The sequence below is a fragment of the Apis cerana genome, linkage group LG4, assembly GCF_029169275.1.
Source record: "Apis cerana isolate GH-2021 linkage group LG4, AcerK_1.0, whole genome shotgun sequence".
NCBI classification, from domain to species: Eukaryota; Metazoa; Arthropoda; class Insecta; order Hymenoptera; family Apidae; genus Apis; species Apis cerana.
Window position 1 is genome coordinate 8438346 of NC_083855.1, and position 19850 is coordinate 8458195.

General features: G+C 28.6%; 4 protein-coding genes across 8 annotated transcripts in view; 2 read left to right on the forward strand and 2 right to left on the reverse strand.

The window, feature by feature from the left end:
• Positions 1-2176: 2176 nt before the first annotated feature.
• Positions 2177-9915, reverse strand: LOC107999060 (progestin and adipoQ receptor family member 3). 3 transcript variants are annotated; one of them, XM_017058713.2, is made up of 8 exons: positions 9626-9915; positions 6606-6775; positions 4804-4985; positions 4335-4491; positions 4093-4245; positions 3511-3790; positions 3224-3391; positions 2177-3019 (listed from the first exon to the last, which is right to left on the reverse strand). In XM_017058713.2, the coding sequence occupies exons 2-7, from the start codon at positions 6747-6749 to the stop codon at positions 3249-3251; spliced, it is 1059 nt and encodes a 352-aa protein (XP_016914202.1). In that variant the 5' UTR covers positions 6750-6775; positions 9626-9915; the 3' UTR covers positions 2177-3019; positions 3224-3248. The 3 variants fall into 3 exon arrangements, with proteins under 3 accessions (XP_016914202.1, XP_061929950.1, XP_016914203.1); XM_062073966.1 differs by having other exon boundaries at positions 9489-9912; XM_017058714.3 differs by having other exon boundaries at positions 9244-9912.
• A 3616-nt stretch (positions 9916-13531) lies between these two features.
• On the reverse strand, positions 13532-17106 carry LOC107999064 (ubiquitin-conjugating enzyme E2-17 kDa). The gene is made up of 6 exons (XM_017058716.3): positions 16965-17106; positions 15481-15544; positions 15136-15167; positions 14611-14688; positions 14381-14486; positions 13532-14235 (listed from the first exon to the last, which is right to left on the reverse strand). The coding sequence occupies exons 1-6, from the start codon at positions 16986-16988 to the stop codon at positions 14096-14098; spliced, it is 444 nt and encodes a 147-aa protein (XP_016914205.1). The 5' UTR covers positions 16989-17106; the 3' UTR covers positions 13532-14095.
• Positions 17107-17420: 314 nt separating this feature from the next.
• LOC107999063 (uncharacterized) lies at positions 17421-18589 on the forward strand. The gene has a single exon (XM_017058715.3). It carries the CDS (start codon positions 17886-17888, stop codon positions 18528-18530), a length of 645 nt encoding a protein of 214 aa, XP_016914204.2. The 5' UTR covers positions 17421-17885; the 3' UTR covers positions 18531-18589.
• A 667-nt stretch (positions 18590-19256) lies between these two features.
• The window catches only part of LOC107999051 (uncharacterized), a 78509-nt gene continuing 77915 nt past the window's right edge, over positions 19257-19850 (forward strand). For 2 of the 3 annotated variants that reach the window (XM_062073967.1, XM_017058696.3), the window contains exon 1: positions 19267-19846. In XM_062073967.1, the coding sequence (XP_061929951.1) occupies positions 19802-19846 (45 nt within the window). In that variant the 5' untranslated portion in view covers positions 19267-19801. Of the gene's footprint in view, positions 19847-19850 lie in introns of all 3 variants that reach the window. The other variant, XM_017058695.3, reaches the window with a different exon arrangement.

Genomic DNA, 19850 nt, shown 5'->3' on the forward strand with positions numbered 1-19850 from the left:
TATTCCTTGGAAATAATTACGAAAATCGGAAAAAATCGCGTATTTTTATATTTAATTTCTTATTATATAATTCGTGTTACCTTGTCAGGTCAGATTGTTCGACTTTGGTGAGGAGGGATAGGATTATAACCATCGCTAGATGCGGCTTTAGTCAGGCTATTGCACGATGTACACCACTTCTTCAATGTGGCTGGTACGTTGGCCTGAAATAGAGGGAGGATGGGGGAGAGGGGGTGTGGAGTGGAATGGGCGAGGAGGGGAGTGAGAGGAAGGTGACAGGAGGATAGGTGGGGAATTCCAACGGGCGACTAGACAGCCCGGGGACTTGCTGGCCGAGTGGCTGACGCGACTATAGTGGGGTAGTGCTAGTTAGCCACGGGAAATGCGGGGGCGGCTCCAAAGGCCACGTTGTCAGACGAACGTTACCACCGTGTCATTGGTCGACTCCACCCCTGAGACAGCACAGGGGTGCAGATCTATGTAGCAAGGGTGGATGGGCGTTTCCAGCACGCCCATTCGACGGTGGAAAAGAGCGAGGATCTCGGCGACCAACCGGTGCCTCGAGATTAGACTGACGTCGTAGGTGGTTGCGTGCGATACCATTTGCCGATGAGATACTACGGTTTCTTCCGGTTCCTGGGCCGGGGGATGGCTGGAAATCGACATGATGATGCGAGAATTGTGGTTTTGGGGAAAGAAGGGATGGTAAATGCAAAGATAGTCGACGGATCAACTCCTCTTTCCAACCTTCTAGCCGTGAAATGAACATTGTGCTTCGATTCCTGGAACTTTTCAGGAAGAGAATGAGATATATGCAGATCTCTTTCTTTTTCTCCTTCTTCTCGATATCTTCGAAATGTTTGAATGTATCTCGATATATATATATCGTTTTTCGTGAATGGCGACAGATAATGAGAGCTTGAAATATGGAAATTCTTGATAATCACGATTGATTAGAGAAATTTGATTGAAAGGAATGTTTTAAAGTAAAGAAATTAAAATGTTTATGTTTTGTATAAAATTTTTTTAATATTATTTGAACATACGCGTGACAATTCGCGTCTTGAATGTAACATGCAGAAATATTGTTATTAATATAGTTGAGTAGAATTATAGATTCTACAAAGAAATCTTGTATAGGGAATTTTTTCGATAGAATACTTTAAAACTTCTTTCTTTTTTTCAAAGTTAAAATATTTCCATGGATATATCATAAAAGATCGTTATTTTAGACATATGTTGATATAAAAATTGATATAAAAATGTAATATTTATATTTTTTGATTAATTTAAGATTAAAACACATTGTAGTTTTGAAACAGAAATGATAGAAGTATGTTCAATTGACATTTTGTATCTTGTCACGTGCTGAACAAGTGTAGACAAGGAGAACGAATGTAAGAAAGAGACAGAGATAAGATAAAAATTAGGGAATCAGCGCCATCTTCAGAGTGCCGCAAAAGAAACACAAAAAAAAGAACAGAAAATAATGAAAAAGGATAAAGATAAAATAGAATTGACTGCCAATGCCATCTTTTGAGTGCTTTTGGCATTTCTTCTAATTAAATTTATAAAAATACTCGAGAGATGGCGCTGGTTCCTTCTTCTTGTTCTAACTTATCCTACTTTCAAAAGATACCTTTAATACTCAAGAGATGTCGCTAGTGATCAATTCTCATCTCTATCTTTCTCTAACTATTTTCTATCCTTTATACTTATTTATACTGTGAATTAATACAAGAATGGACAAATAGCGCCATCTCTCGAATGTATTTAGAAACTTGTTTAGGAGAAGTTTGAGACGATCTTGAAGAGATGGCGCTAGTGATCAATTCTTACTCTATCTATCCTTTTTCTATTATTTTCTGTCCTTTCTTTTTGTGTTTCATTTGCGGCACTCTGTAGATGGCGTTCATTCCATAATTTTTATACTATCTCTGTCTTGCTTCTATCATTTGTTTTCCTTGTCTATAGTTGCTCGAAAATTTATGTATTTATAAAACGATTTCAATATCTGTTTAGCTTTATTTTTTTCTAACATATTTATTTTTTTATCTAATATATTGATTAGGAAAGTTTATAATCTAAGGAATATTAGATATATAGATATAAGATACTCGAGAGATATACAAGTATATGTTAATATTATTAAAATTATTAAAAGATGAAAATAACGTACCTTTAGACAACAATTTTATTTAACAATTGACAGAATTAACAATATTTTATTACAATCATTTCATTTAAATACTTTTAATTTTAACAATATCATATAAAAATTGGTAAAGATGTATTTTTAAATTCGTTTATTTATTATGTACAAAATGTACGTTTATTTTTCATGTATTGAAAAATGCAAGATGTAATCTTGAGGCACTGTTCAGAATGAAAGAGTGTCATTTTTCTATATCCATTGTTTATCTTATAACATACTTTTTACAAATGGTATTTTATAATATACACAAGTAATTTTGGTTATTAAATAATAAATATCCATTGAAATGTACAATCTTAACAAACTTTTGTTACTTGCATAAACATCTTCATAAGTGTTATTACGAGAAAATACATTATCAAATATTATAACGTGTATTATTATTTTCTTTTTATTCTCGATAATAATTATTGCAACAAAGAGAATATTTAAAAAATAAAAAGAAATCATATTTCTCTGAATAGAAATAAAATAAATGTTTATGAAGATTGTTTGTTATAAAAATTGTACGAATAAAAGGAAAATACAATGCATCTATTTAAAATGTATAAATATAAAATAAATTAAAATCACTAGTGTTAGAAAAGACATTGTTAAAGAATCCGTAATAATAATATTTCAAATATATATATTACGAATATTGCGCATTGTGATATTAGATTGTCTGCCGATGAAGGTACGCTTGTAATGGATTCTCAATTGCGCAAGTTGTCTTTCTCTCAACAGCATAAAACGGTAGCTTGTTGTAATATTCTGACGACCAAACATTAAATTCCATAGCACAAGCGCATTCCATAATAAAACCTGAAATATTCGCTATATTAAATCATTATAATTCAATTACATAATTACACAATTCTGTTGAAATAAAACAAGGTGTAACAAGAAATTAATATATATTTAAAATTTATAAAAGAAATGAATAAAAAGGAAAATAAAAAAATTTATAGTAAAAAGAACTAAGAATCTCTGGGATTAAAGATAAATATTTAAAAATATCCTTTATACCTGATTGGTCGCCAGTCTGTGTTTGTCATAATGATCTTATACTGGTTGGACAACCGTGGTTCATTCTGTATTCTACGTAAAGCATTCCAGTATTGTGCCAATAATAAAGAGCCAATACTACCAACGCATGCCACCATTGATGAGAAGAACCAATGTAATCTACCCATCCTTTAACAAAATAAAATTCTAATAATACAACATCACATTATACACAATTTAAAATTAAATTTTTACCATATACATTTTATCGTATATCATGGAGAAAGGTCGACAGTATTTGCAATTACCTGGACAAAAGCGTTCTGGTATTTTGCTCAAGTAAATAGCGAATGCTACACCACTAATAATATACATTCCTAATACCCTTGGAAGCAACATTCTAACGATCGGGTTGTCCAAACCGCCCATAACAATGCTCCAATGCAGCGTTGGCAAAACTCCATAAGCCGCCCAAGCGACAAAAACGACTAGTTTGACGTTGCCATTGACATTTAATTTTGGTATTTGCAACACCATTGCAAATATAAAAATTGCTAACACGGTTATGAGATAAAATCTCTGTAATTCCTGGATAAAGGGAAATATTTGCTATTAATCAGTAATAATAGTTTTTTTCTATTTAAAAAAAAGAGGGGAGGAAAAGCAAAGGGAAAAAATGTTTTTTCATATTTATTTCGAATAATAATAATAAAGAATATTTTTTCTTAGCTAAAGTTTAAGATAAAATAGGAAATATAATGAATATAATTATTGATATATGTAAAAGATTAGATACATGTAGTATCTAGTATACTAATAATATCTTCGACTAATTATAATTACAATATAATGTGTACATATAACTATTTATTTATTATTGATTTGCTTACCGTGTGACACCAAAAAGCATAATAAATTCCAGACATGTATATCGATAAAAGACTTAAAGCAATGCCGAACAAATCAAATGATAAGAAACACCAATAATCACGTTCACTTCGGCAAGAAAATGTGTGATATACCGATGATAATATCATACATGCCTGAAACAGTAATTTTATCTTAAATCTTTTTTTTTTTTTTTTATCTTATTCGTAATTTTCATATTAAGGATCATATTTTTAAATATTACCTGAAAACAAACTAATAGAAGTGCTACTATCATTTTGTCACCAAAAGGTGCATGAATATTCAGTAGACATAAATCGTACAGAGTCAGACCAAAAAATAACATCCATCCAAATATGTGACTCCATATATTTACTGTTTCATTTGTCCACCAGAATATACTGAAATAAGTATATTTTTTTTTTTGTCAAATTGCTATGCAACACGCAAACTACTGTTGCAGATGTACGTATATTATATCGTACCCACAGGTTCAAAAATAATTAAAATAAAAATTGTGATTTTATTTTAATTACTTCTCACATTGTATAGAAAAAAAATTTCTTTAGTATTTATTACAGAAAGATGCTTATGATCTTTTTTTTTTTTTAGATTATCTAACGTATTTTTATTATATTATATGATATATATTGGCAAATCATATTAACATGTAATTTTATGCATGCATATGTACATAATATGTAACTATATACCTTTCGATACATAGCTTCGTGGTAAGATATCCTCGATAACCATGAAGAATATAAGGATTGTGTTGAAGATATTCAGGAGCTTCTTCGTAAGGCAAAAGACGTCTCATTTTTTCTTCATCTTCCGGCGTAATTTTACCTTTAATAGGTGAATCCTCCAACTTTTTGGAAGTTCTACGGTATACCTGAGAGAAATTATCATCTCGATATTTTATTTTTTCATATCATTTTTATATCATTAATATGTTAGAATATTTTCATAATAAATTATAATTGCAATTGACATGATAGCAAAAATTATTAGATTCGAATTATTTACAGTTACATAACGAATGCATTTATATAACGAAAGTGTTATACTTTGCAAAAATATAAAAAATATGGAAATTCTTTTCAAAAAGGCATTAAAAAATAAGTAATACAATTGTTTTTCTTTATTATAATTTATCAAAGTGATTCGGTTAAGCTGGATACATTGTACGTTAAAAATAAAATGAAAGATATGTCACGTAAAATGTGTAATGCAGATGTGATAAAATAAAAATATAGACATACGATTGAAATATTTTATCCAATAGTCAAAATGAGAAGAGATTATTTTCTACAATAATAAAAGTTTAATAAAATAAATTTCTCTGTAAGTTTTTTCTTTTTTACTCGTAAATGATCAATAAAGTCAATTACTTTTTGCACTCTGTTGATTCATCGAAATTATGAATAGATGATTTCAGGATATGGCCGCAAAGATTTAGTTGCTATCTCGAAAGCTGTTAAGTAGGTCGCAACGGGACTTGCCTTTCATCTCAGTGTGTCAAGTTTATATCACGGGCTTTCTTTCTCATCTTTTCTGTATCTTTCACTAGCGAAATCGATTTTTCACTTCACACTAGCGCCAGTTCTTGTACGTACGAGCATATTTTACTTTTTCCATCTAGAATGCGTTCTCGAATTTGTCCGGATTTAATTAATATTATGTTTTGTCAATGTTTTTTGAAATCTTCGTTCGATGACAATAAATGGCTAATATCCTGATATCACTATTATTCATACTTATCCTATTATCCTATTTGTATTTCTTAATACTTATATTTCTTCAATTTTTCTATATCTATAAATCTATATTTTCTATATCGATTATCCAATCACGATTAGAAAGTTGCTTTCATCAAAATGATAATTCATTAATTAAAAAAAAAAAAATAATACTTTTATTTTATTTTTGTATCTTCTATTAGAATTATTATTCCAGGATATAGATAGTGATTATTCCAAGATTTCTTTATTGATAAAATATTAATAATCTTTCTGCCGAAATTTTAAAATGCCTATTCTCAGATAATATTTTTTAACTGGAATCGAACGAAAAGAGAATACCAATGTTAGTCGCATAATTTGTATACTTACGTTAGAAATTCATTCGTAACCTTGATAGACGTGGAATAATAAGCAAAGAATAATCATGCACGTTATACGTATATCGGTGAACAACCTACATACTCAGAAATGCATATCGACGTTTTGTAAAGCCGAAGTTTTTCAAACAAAAATGAAGCATACTGTGCACAATACAATACTCGAATATCGTGTGATCTAACAGTAATTATGAACTGGTCAAAGTGAAAGTTATGATTGGAATACGTGAACACGTGGTTGCAATGATTCGTTCGTTAAAAAAGAAAAATCTCCAACATTTTCATACCATGATGAATCATTTCCACTTGGAGAAAAAAATAATTATCACCGTAAAAAAATGATTGTAATTATATCGTTAAACGATGTTGAACGATAATAACTTTCACATTTACCTCTCCAGTAAGTAATTTGAGGGTCTCTTGGGTGATATCTGTTTTTGGTTGCTTCTCATGGTTGTTGTTGTGCTGTTGATCGTCGTTAGGTTGCTTTTCACTTTGATCGCTTACTTCTTCCACACCCGCTAGTAATTTCATCATTGAAAAATATTTGAATATCTTCTAGTCTGTAAATGGAAGGATGAATAGGACTATAAGATCTTTACATATATTGAATTTATAATACATTTACACGGTTGTGATTATATAGTATCATATATGTTAGCCTTTGACCAGTTTAGTTGAATGAATCAATTCCAATTCAGTAAGTTTCTTTTTTCTTCGTCGGTAATGATATAATTGCTTAAACGCAGATAATAATCGTAATCATAATACCGAATAAAATTCTTAGACTATAAGAGACTAACTTGTAACGTTCAAATATTAATATTAAATTTATTGCTTTTAGATCGTAAAAAGAAATATTTTTTTTTTATAAAATTATATAAAGCGTAAAAAGTTTATTAACTTAAGTATTAAGTATTATGTTATTTAGAAACAAATAAATCTTATAGATAGATGATTTAAAACTTTTTTCCACAGTACGGTATTTCGTTTGTTTAAAGTGAGAATTTTTACTTCTCCACATTATTTTATTTTCCTCCTCTTTATTTATTCGAAATTTTTATTAAATATTTTTTAACTCAAAAAAAAAATTATTAAATGATGAATTAATATAATTTATTCAATACTATCTATTATCTATAAATGTTTTATAAATTTTTACATATAATATATTATGTAAAATAATCTATTTAATACGAATAGGGAACTGTTTGCAGTCTTGATTAAATATTTTTTTTCATAATATCCAAGATATTTATTATCTATTCGACGCGTACTTCTCATTTACTTATCTCGATTATATAATTGAAAAATAAGGCTTAAAAGAGAAAAAAGAAAATAAATCGATTGAATCGTATATTATCAAAGAAATTTTTCTCGAGGGTCTATTCAAGTTGCTTTTTAAATCGAATAGAAGTGCAATCAAAATATAACGTTTATTTCATTATTCTCATTAGTGCGTTCGAGTTTCATTGCATTCATTCGCATTCATACGCCCAAGATCTTCTTTACAGATCCGTTTTGGTTTCCATATCAATCATACATAGTGACAAGAATCGTTTTCTAACAAGTCGAGTTTTTAATGTAATAGCCACTTTCGAAGTATTTTTTAAATCTTCTCGCCGGAGGAAATCTCGTGCACGCGACTATCCTTTCACACGCGAATCCTTTCCAGATAAATATTTTCTACGCGAAACCGATACGAAAAAATCTCGACTATCTTGTAAAATTTTCCCGTTTCGAATCTCGTCTTATCGAAGAAAATTCCGACTTATTAAATGGGGGACAAAAAAAAAAAAAAGTAGAAATTGTGATAAACAAGAAGTATTTTTAATGACTCGGCTTTTTGTTTGAACGTTTCCAATAAAATATCTCGTATATCGTGAGAAAAGGAATATAATTCTAGATTTTTCTTTCGAAGTAAACGTTTCGATTCTTTTGGTCGTAAACTTTCGAAATGCTCGATAAAGAATAATATCCGGAAAGCTGTACCCGTAGTCTGGTTATTTCGTGTGTTTACAAGATATCTGTTCACTCTCTCTTGCGCACTCAATCTTTTGCGTTTAATCCACGAGAAAGTTGAAGGCGCTCTACAGAACAAGTGGACTCCGCGCTTCCGTTTTCAGATAACTATTGTCGATAATTCCTTTTTTTTTCCGAGATCAAAGTATTTTTTTTTTTTTTTCTAATTTAATCGCATTATATTTTTCTATTTTTCTGAATTTTAATCACATTATATTTATCGTGGAAAATATAAATGAAAAAACTCATTCTTTTTATCAGCATTATAATATTACAATATTGTTTATGTTAAAGCTAGTTGAGATTGATAAAATTGTATTCATATATGTGTGTTCGCACATGTTACTTAAAATTTTTTCTTTTTCTTTTTTTAATGTATCTTTTCTATAATTTAAATTATAATATAAATACGACGATAAATCCATAAGTATAATGTCTACATGTGAGATGTGAGTTTAACATTTGCATATACAAATTATATCAAAAAAAATTTTTTCTGTAAACGTTGATTTAAAAGGAATCTTAAAATACGTCAAAAGTAGTTTTTTCTTTTCAGGTATTTTTCTTTAATGCGTAAATTAGAGGAATAAATTATCATGCATATTTACGTGATTTAATTTACCTTACGTACGAATATCATTATCCATCATTATTATTGTTCAAGAAAAATATGTATAGACGAATAATTTTTTCAAATAAATTTGCATAATATATATATTTTTAATTGTTTCAATTTGCAATATAAAAATTGAATCGCATTTAAAATTAATAAACAAAATTAATAATTAATTATAATCAAACTAGCTTTCTTTATTTAACTTTCTTTATTTAGATCAAAATTCATACATTAACGAGAACAAAGTAAAAATTTATATCATAAACAATATTTTAAATAATCAACGATTTAATTTTGCAATTATTTTTCAAGATGAAGAAAAATTTAAAAAAAGAAACACACACACAAGTCGCGGTCCCACATTTACAACGTTTCTATCAATATAATAAATACCTTTTCCAATATTCATTATTTCTTCGCGGCAAAGTATCGATAAGTAAAGCTGGCAACGACTACGGCCAGAGTATAAAATATGGTTCGTTTACGTTGTCACGTTATGACCGGTCATGTAACACAATTGCAATTTGTTAGTGAAAACTCTCGGCGAAGAATCAGACGATGGATGAATGCACGCGTTTGTTCGTAAACACAAAGCGCGTCGACAAGTGAACGCGACACCGGGGGACACAGATACGTACCACGCTAATTGCAATTCCAGCGTGATATATGCCACTTTACAATGATTTAAAACGTTCCCCCTTTGTTGAAGCCCTGACAATAATCGCGAACGACGTTTCGTCTGTCTGGTTATCGTTAACATTTAATGCCTACGTACCACTTGGCTGCGGCCTGTCGTCTGGTTACGAAGCCCTCGCGACGCGAGTGTTTATCGAGCGATCGCAATCAACGTTTTGAAAAGGTCGCGGCGGGTGCAGCGAGTCACTCGGTCGTCGATCTATCGACACATTCTTCCGACGATCATGCGTGTCTATCCACCACCACGAGCGAATCAACTTTACCCTCCGCCTCGATCCCCGAACGTGCCGAGACCAGCACTGACACTGAACAAACTGCACTGTAACCAGACGGTCCAAAGCGCCGCTCGATAGATCGAAACACATTCCCGTACTACGGGCTAGCGATGGGCTCGAGTTTTTATTTTCACTCGATCTCCGTGTTAATCACGATCTTACGTTCTTATATTTTACACGCTCTCGCCTGACTCGGTTCTTGACTCTATTGCCAGTGTTTATCGTGTTTTTTTTTTCAACAAATTTGATTAATAAATTTATGACGTTTTATAAGAATATTTATTTATGTTACGATTTAAACATTTATATTTAAGTGGATCATTTTTCGTATTTTCAGTTTTATTTTTAGAGAATATAAGTATATATTTATTTTAATTATTGAAGAAATTTAATAGTAGTTTTATTTTTTTTTGATTACATTGTGTTTAATATTATATCATTTTTATAGTTCTGTACGCGAAATAAATTAAATTGATATTTAATTTAAATGAAAAATGATATTGATTTTATTTTAGTGTTGATGAAACATTTTTATTGACATCGAATTATTGAGACGAAAAATTATATTATATTTATTATAATAGATTAGAAATTTAAGAATATATTAAGAGAATAGAAAAGAGTTAGAGAATAGAGAATAGAAATAAGTTTAAATCCGTTTTTATATTTTAGTAGAACACTTATGAGTAATACTGGACCACTTCGTTTTTTCGAACTTTCTATTCTCCTTATTATACGATCCGAGATAAAGGGAACATTCTTTGTATATTAAGAAGATGCTTATGTATTATTTATACATTAAATTAAATAATATAAAAATCATAATTCTTATTAATGTACATTAAGTTTGAAGTTAAACAAAAATGAAATGGATGAATATTTTTTGGAACTTAATTATACAAATATATAAGTCATATAAGTTACTGACTTAAGATACTGTCCTACATTCGAATAAAGAAAAGGTTAATCGTAAAAAAGCACGTTCCACAGAATTAATTAAAAATAATAATATAAATATCAAAAATAGTGAAGAAATAAATATAAAAATATTATCGCGAAGTTTTTATTGTTATTCAATTTAATTTTTATTGACATTATTAATTATTAATTATATTAATATATATTGTTAAATTCGCTTAATATACGGGATAAAAAAAATACGAATTACATTAACGCGGTGCAATAGAACTTGATAAAATTTTGAATAACAATTAACATTTTAAAATATTTTAAATATTCTATTCTCTAAATAGAATCGTAAATAGACAAAATCTTTACTATAAAGATATTAATTGTCACATATCCGCATAAAGTTTTTAATTAGAGATTCCTGAAAATAATATATTACTTATAATTATAAAACAATTACTATCATTTTATTACTAAAAAAATTATTATGAACTTTTGATTCCTTGAATCAAAAGAAATAGATTTTATATTTTCGTATACATAGTTGAATAGTATTTATATTAAAATTAATTGTTTAATATTATAATGATAAAGAATGTATTTAAATTTCGAAAATAAATTCGTATTTGTTTAAATTCAAACTTACAACTCGAAGAAATGATTAAAATGAATAAATTTTAATTGAATTCTTGTTTATGATACATTTTTCCAAGAGTCTTGAAATTCGTTGATCAGATAAAAATATGCTTATCTCCATCACTGACTTCGCTGTTTCAGCAGGTTTCTGCCACACTGTTGTAAAATAGGTGCACAACGGTCAAGAGCAGCCAGAGCAAAAGAGGGAAAGCATTGCCACTTTCACCGTTCCACGGTTTTTTTTTTTCAGCGTATCTAAAAATTGTTAACGGACATAAGATGCGTCAGTTCCTTTGTGAAAGTCTAACAAAGACATCTGCTGGTTCAAATGTGTACCTTAAATTCCGATCGTTCGAAGATTCTTTGTTTGTCCCCTTTTTTTCTCTACAGTTATGAAACTGTAAATCAATCTGACACATCAATTTTATTCTTAAAATTTCGTTTTATCCTAAGTTAAAAGTTAAGTTAAGTTGAAAAATTAATAAAGAAAATGCATTAATATTTATAATTTTACGCGGATATTGAATTTTTGTTTAAAATTAACGAAAGACTTATTTTGAAAAGTTTAAATTACCAGTTTTACGTTTCGAAATTCGGTCAAGGCACATATTGCAGATGTTGCAGATTTTAAATACAGATTTTAAATAAAAGACAACAATGACAAAATTGTAGTGCGTATAAAATATGAAATAAAGTGGAAATATCAAGATAATTGTCTATAATCGCCATTGATCGTAGTTTATAAGTGATCAGAATAGATATACCTTATCATTATTTGAAATTTATTATATAAAGGGCTAATGCTAAAATAATAATAATTAATTATAATATGTATAATAATAATTACACATGAGATGTGGTAATAATAATTAATTACACATGAGTAGTTTTCCTTCTAATAGAGATGAACGATGATCCATTTTCGAGGCAAATATTTAAATACCTGATTTGCCGCGCATTTACTTGTAATTAAATTACAGCAGTACACGATCGTATGAGACAAAATCGACATTAACAAGTGATATACCATATTACATACTAATCGATTTGTCTTTTCTAGGCTTCGTTTTCGCTCCGTGAGCTTGCCATATTTTAAGCACCGATTACATTCAAAACTTGCTCGTTAACGCACTTTACACCATTCGCAAGACAAAATCGTTTACTTACTCTCTAATTAAGTGACCATCTTTATGATATCTCGGATTGTATTCGTTACCTAGGATTAGAAGCCGAAACACTGCTAGCACCAACGAGAGGTGCATTGTTTCTAAATTAGTTTGAACAAACTATCGATAAATAACATGTTATCCTGAATGATAACATGTTCTTTTATCTTGTAAAATTGCAATGGATTTTGCAAATAATTTGAAATCTTACTGTGATCCTTTACAGCCACAATAAATTGCAAAAATATATAACGATTGAAAACGTATTTGAAAAACTAAGATCAATTTTAAAGGATGATTTTACTGCCATGATAATATACGAGTTTTAATATAATAATGGGATGTGATGGTATGTATATACTTATATTGTGGATGGAAAGGAAACTTAAGACAAGTACTAAATAATAATAAAAAATCGCTTAAAGAAAAATTTACACGCAAAACAATAATTAACGCATTGATTCGAGTAAAACATAGCGACGGGCGAATTCTTAATTCGCAAGGTACGACGCATGACTTTATTGATTATATAATGACGCACTATTATAAAATGAATTCAGAGGATTTTACAAATCCATTGTTAAGCTCTAGGGCTCTTTGAAACATTTCTTATCTATTTTGTAACGCGTTTTATATAAGAATTCAAACAAAATGTATTTCGCTCTCATCATTTATCGATAAATAGTGACATCGATGACTACATTTTTCATATGTAAATAAAGCCAAACGACGTCATAAGAAATCGTGAATGCCTTTGATTGATATTAGTATCGCACGGGCCCATGAACGGCAGGTACTTATGTCGCGGTCATTTAAGTCACCAAAATTTATTATTTTACGTACGTTGAATTATTTTAAGATGTATCGTCCAATTTATCGATTAACGATATGCATAATTAAATTACTACACACACACAGGAACCAAACTATAAATTTCGAGTTACTCGTAGAATTTGTTAGATAGGTAAGGAATTTTAATAATTGAACAAAACATACAGGTATAGTTTCAGTAGTATTTATATATAGCCCAGTCTTACAAAAAAGTGACCGCATCGTTCCAAGGGACGGGCAAACATTGCTCACTTGCGTTAAAACTAACAATCGGTGTGCTGTCAGTTCAAGGTTTTCATTTCACTGAGAAAGTAGGTATATAATATTACGATATTATAAGCACAATAATTAGAAATTAAACTATTAAATTCAAATACAAATCCTACTTTCACTCTCCTATATTTTACTTCCATTTTTATTTATGAAAATCAAAGCGGACATGTTTCTTTTTTTTTTCCTGATTTATATATATATATATAATGTTATGTGACCACCTTTCAAATTGCCTCAATTGCCATTGTGGCAACGTCTCAATATTCGCAGGCCTCTCGGTACGAAGGGAACTTCAGATTGATCACGTTTGTCTGAGCATTCTTCGAACCCGAGTACTGGCTTAAGTTTTAAAGTAGACGAGCCATAGCTAATTTCAATCGGTGCTGATGCATAAGTGGCAATAGGCTGGGGCTGCTTGTTGGTGGTTTTTAGATGTTGAAATCAACGGAGATTGACGCATCACATGGCATACTTGCGCGTCCATTCACGTGCCAATTCATTGTATTTCTCCCTGTCAGTTTTGTATAACCTTGCTATCTCTGGTACCAAAGGGTCATCTGGATTTGGATCGCAGAGCAAAGAGCATATTGACAATAACACTAAAAAAAAAAAAAAATTGTTTTTCTAAAGATTACATTAAAATATGTTAAAATAAATATTAAATGTTTAAATAAAATTAAATTTTATAAAAATGTTATGCTATTATTGTTTTCTTCATCCTGTTATTTAAAAATTTCTACAAACCCTTTGATATGGTAAGTGCTGGGGACCATTGCGATCTTAAAATATCCAAACAAATACTTCCATTACTGTTGATATTTGGATGATAAATTCTGGTTGTAAAAGCAACCTATATATATATATATATATGTATATAATTAATGTAATTAATGTATATAATTAACACATAGAAATAATATATTATTTATATATTGTTAAATAATAAAATACTTTGAAAATTTTTATTAATATACCTTAGGTGGTTTAAATGGATAATCTGTGGGGAAATGAATTGTAAGGAAAAATACTCCTCCTTGGTATGGACTGTCAGGCTGAAAATAATATTTATTCCTAAATATATAATATTTAATTGTGATTAAAATATAATGTAAATTTTATCAGTATTTATAATTTTTTTTTTAACATATATGAAAAAGAAAGAAATAATATCTTTTTTAAAATTATATTCAATAAAATTTAATAATTAATTTCCAATATTATTATTAATGATAAATAGTAAATATAATTACTGTAAATAGAAAGAATTATTACATGCATTAGGTTATATATTTTTACATGAAATTATTAGCCATAGATAGTAAAATATAAATTTCATTACTTAAAAATTACCTTTAAATATCAGAGTGAAAGTGAAGATACTTGAAAATAATACTCAAATTATATTTATATGTACATTGATATTTCTAAGATATGCATTTCAAGATGATAAATATTTAATTAATTCATGTAATATAATATTAAAATCATTATATACTTACTGGTCCCATAATAGTTGCTTGCCAATGGAATACTGAAAGCAAGTAGAGAATTAAATGTAAAAGCTATAGTTTATTAAAAATCATAATTGATCATCTTAAAATTAAATAATAAATTATATTTACTTATAAAAGCATCAAAAAGTTTAAATAATAAACAAAACTGATGAAAAAATGATTTCAGTTTCCCTTGACAATGAATGATATATTATATATTTTAGAAGAATCAAAAAAATTATGTATATTATATGTTTTATAAATAAGTATAATAATAACAATGAAGACAATTATGATTTACTAATCTTTAATTAAAATGAATGCATAAATAATAATTCTTAATGAACTTACGATCATCTCCTACAGGACCAGCAGAGCATTGCGCAGGTGGATCTCTACCAAGGTCCTGAAGTTCCTAAATACCAATAAATTTATATAATATAAATAAAATATTTTAGATAGATATAAAAATATATAAATCTTATTTAATAATTCACATTTTATATATAACTTCTTCCAATGATATAAAATTTCATTTTTAAAAAATTATTTTTAAATTGAATTTTTGTTAATACATATATATTATCAATAATATATTCTTTTGTCTTGTGTAATAAAATTTTGAATTTTAAAATTTATATATCTATAGATATATAAGTATATGTGAACATGTGTAAACAAAATATTCTAGAACATTCTTATATATGTATATATCTATATACATATATAATTATGTAAATATATCATTAATATAAATCAAATTTCAAAATCTTATTTATAATATACAAGTTCATAAATATATACAAGATAATTCATTTATAATATAATATATTATTTATATATTTTAAAAATAATTCATATGTCTTACACATAAGATAACCATAATATAACATTGTATAATGATTAAAGTAAAGAATCTATATTGAATTAAAATAAATATAAAAATATAATTAAATGTAAAAATTTAATTGTTTCATGCAATTAAATGTAAAAATCAATTCAGATGAATTTATGAATAATTTAAAAGAAAAGTATGCTTAAATTAAATATGAGTGAGTTAAAACATTTATAATATTTTCTGTATTTTATGTAACAAGATAACAGAAATGAAGTAAAAAGGGAAAGTAATATATATGCTTTGTCTTTTATATGACTATTTTGAGAACGATACATGTAGAACTTTCTATTCTCTTGTCCTTCTACGTTAAATTATAATTTGATTAAGAAATATAATAATTGATAGATTATTAGTATGCATTATAAAAAAATATATTAGTTTTAAATGATTCTCTTTATTATAATGTTAGTTGTAGTCACATGGTGACAATTATTAATACTAAATTATGAAACAAATATGTAACGGTTAATTAGAAGATTTCTAATAGTATTTTCATCTACAAAGAGATTATGAAGACATTAATGAAATTTTCGTAAATTCTAAGTTATCTATAATTTTATGCATATGTATATATGAGTAAACATATATGTATACATAGATGTATGTAATGCACGGTTTTACGTTACTTCCGGCAATTTATCGGCTAGCCACTTAAAATTTTTTTAGATTTTCACTGTCACCGAAGCTACGTCCACTGGCACAAAGTGGCACTGTGCAACGTGCATAATGCACTATGTCGATATAAACGCATACGCAAGTAAATCAAAGCACAACCGAAGAATGCAAAAAAAAAGGGGAAAAGCCAACATGATTTTCAATGCTGGCTCACATTGCTTCACTGCAAAATCGTTAAGGGCGTTCAACCGCATTCGACACACAATCACATCAACACCCGACTGTCTTTGTATAATACGAACACCTCTGAGCATTCACGTACCTTATTAATTCGTTTTAAAGCCATTTGTTGAACTGTGTGTTGATATTAACCGGCTGAAAATCAGACAGCGATAGCCGCTAGCCGAAGATCTTTGATTAGGGATTGCAAGATGGCTGCCTTCTAAACGTAGCCTTACAGCGTTGGTCAAATCAGCATCCGTGAGCTATTCTTGCATTGTCCCCTTCATATTCAAGCAAATTATTTGCAATTGTGTCTACGATTATTTTAACAAATAAATTTTATTTGAAGAACATTTTAAAGGAAAATAATATTATTGTGTTTTCTCTTACACCTTTTATTGTGAAATTAAGCCAGAGACTCCACGGATTTCCTTTTATCGGCAACTAGTGGATTTTTAACATTATACTATCATTTCTCGGTAGATGTCGTGATGAAAGGTACAAATGATTGGCCAATGCGCGTGATTAAACGAATTTTATTCATATGTGTGTTATGTACCACGTATATATGTATATATACTAAATATATATACCTCAGTTTAACGATGATCATATAATTTTCAAATACTTACTATGCAGTTATCACATTACGCTATTTCCTTTCTTTAAAACAAGTATCTAGTAACTAACCTAGAATAATAGTGAATTTATGTTTTAAGATGATTAATTTAAAATAAAAGAGGGACGAAAATAGAAGAAATATATTATTATTGTATAAGTTATAGTTTATATGTCTATATCTTAGGTATGACATCATTCTCTTTCAAGAAGATATTTTTCTTCCCATATACATATACTTATATTAACAATGCTCTATATATGGTAAAACAAAAGAACTACGTTGTTTCCAATTATAACCCTAGGTCAGATAATGTCAGAAAATTAACAAGTTATATTTAAATATTAATTTATAGCTTAATATTAAATGTAAAATATATATTTTATATAATATTCAATTATTATGAGTGACGGAAGAAAAATATTAGGATGTCAATGCAAAAAATTACAAAAGCGAAGAAAAGAATGCAAAAGAAAGAGACAAACATTGGTATATAATCCGGAGGAAGAATTGTGGCACGAACCATATTTAAAAGATTTACGGAGGGAGTTTTCACATGTATCTATATTATGTGATTCAAAGATTGAATTGCCATGGAAAGATATTGTATTACCAGCAGTTGGCATGAAAATTCGTCAAGATGTTTCCTTAACTCCTTTGATTGATCGAGATGATGAAAAGGAAGAAAAAGAAACAGAAGAAAAAGAATCTTTAGGAACTATGTTTTTACCATGGAAAGATTTAATTATTACGGAAACTGTACCTTCGAAAAAAGATGCTATCGAGAGTTGCGATTCTACGTTAGAAATTCCTTGGAATGATCTTGTACTCGAGAAGCCAATGGATATACTACCTGTGCAAGAAGAGGCTTGTGTTACTACCGATGTTGAGATCCCATGGAATGACATTTTAATACCGCGAAATATAGTAATTGAATCCCAAAAAAAGAAACATCCTTCTTCAAAATATCCACCTCGATCATTGGCAATTACAAAAGGCAAATGTTGTTGTACAATTGGATGTAAAAATAATATACCTTGCAAATAATTTATCTAAAAATCTATAAATTGATCTGTATAATTATAATATAAATTATTTTAAGATTATTTTCTTAACTGTTTTATTCATTTTCAATTTTATTTCATTTAATTTTTTAAAAATATATAAAACATAATTTCAAAATAAATTTTAACATGTTATAATTTATAATATCTATTTTCGAAGATATAATAAAATTTTTTGCACTTTTTTATAAATGCATAAGTATATTTTTTAAAGAGTCCTGAAAAATAATATCAGTATTAACATTTTAAAGAATAATTATTAAAGAATAATTATTCCGCATTTAGAAATTTATAAGTGTATAAAAAAATATATCAAAATGTATCAGATTGTGCAAGTTTTTATAACTACAAGGTCGTCCAGAATCTTTTTCATTAAGTTTATTTTTAACTGATTGAAATCACTTAATATGTATGTAGTTTATATCATAGTAGAAAAATAATATTGATATATTGATATATTGATATATGATACGGATTAAAAATAATATTTTTATCAAATATTTTTATATTTTTTATTACATTTACATACATTGATAAGCTATATATGATTGAAAAGCTATGTATACATATAAAAATTGCAAATAAAAAAAAATTTTTTTTATTTATATTATCGACAGAAGTTAAGTTGTGATTCAAATAAATTACATGATGGCGCTACATGCAACGAAATATCGCGCCGCCATGATTATTATCCGCTTGATGTTCATGATTGGCGGCAGTCGGCACTAGCCAGTGGACGCGAACGGTGGTTTGTTTGTAATGTAGTTAAGTCAAATACTGCACATGAAAATGGCGTAGTAAGGTGGTATAACGCCGTAATTATCATCGCATAGATATGTCGTGAAAAGTTTCGAACAGTGAAGAAGCGTCTATCAATTGACTTTTTAAGCATTTATAACGATACCGTCCAATTAAAAGCATTGTGATTAATTCGATGGATCACTTATCCTAATAACAGCGTGAAAAGTGTGTTGTGTGTTGGTGACTCGTACTGTGATTTGACAACGGATGTGTTCGAATTCCTGTTAATGTTTTAGAGGTCGAACGAGATGTACAAGCTTAATTAAACTAACGTAATTCAATTTTCATGAAGAATATCCAACGATGGCACTCATACTTGGGAGAAATCAAGAATTTTTCCTCGTGACAGCTTGACGACCTCGACTCCAGACGAGTTCAAGATGGCGCCACCGGCATTTTGACACTTGCCCAAGATTCGTCAGCTGGATTTTACAACCGCTCCAAGTTTCGATTATGAGCAGAGAATTTTACGTTCCTTGTACACCCTACACTTATCAGGTAA

Bases quoted from the DNA above. Each gene is read 5' to 3' on its own strand.
- LOC107999063 (XM_017058715.3), top strand. From the start codon at position 17,886: ATGAGTGACGGAAGAAAAATATTAGGATGTCAATGCAAAAAATTACAA.
- LOC107999064 (XM_017058716.3), bottom strand. From the start codon at position 16,988: ATGGCTTTAAAACGAATTAATAAG. The intron at 14,689-15,135 runs GTAAGTATATAA...TATTATTTTCAG, and splicing joins AAGCAACTATTATGGGACCA to CCTGACAGTCCATACCAAGG. The intron at 14,236-14,380 runs GTTTGTAGAAAT...TTTTTTTTTTAG, and splicing joins AGCACTTACCATATCAAAGG to TGTTATTGTCAATATGCTCT.
- LOC107999060 (XM_017058713.2), bottom strand. From the start codon at position 6,749: ATGATGAAATTACTAGCGGGTGTGGAAGAAGTAAGCGATCAAAGTGAA. The intron at 4,986-6,605 runs GTAAATGTGAAA...AATTTCTCTCAG, and splicing joins TCAAATTACTTACTGGAGAG to GTATACCGTAGAACTTCCAA. The intron at 3,791-4,092 runs GTAAGCAAATCA...CCCTTTATCCAG, and splicing joins ATGCTTTTTGGTGTCACACG to GAATTACAGAGATTTTATCT.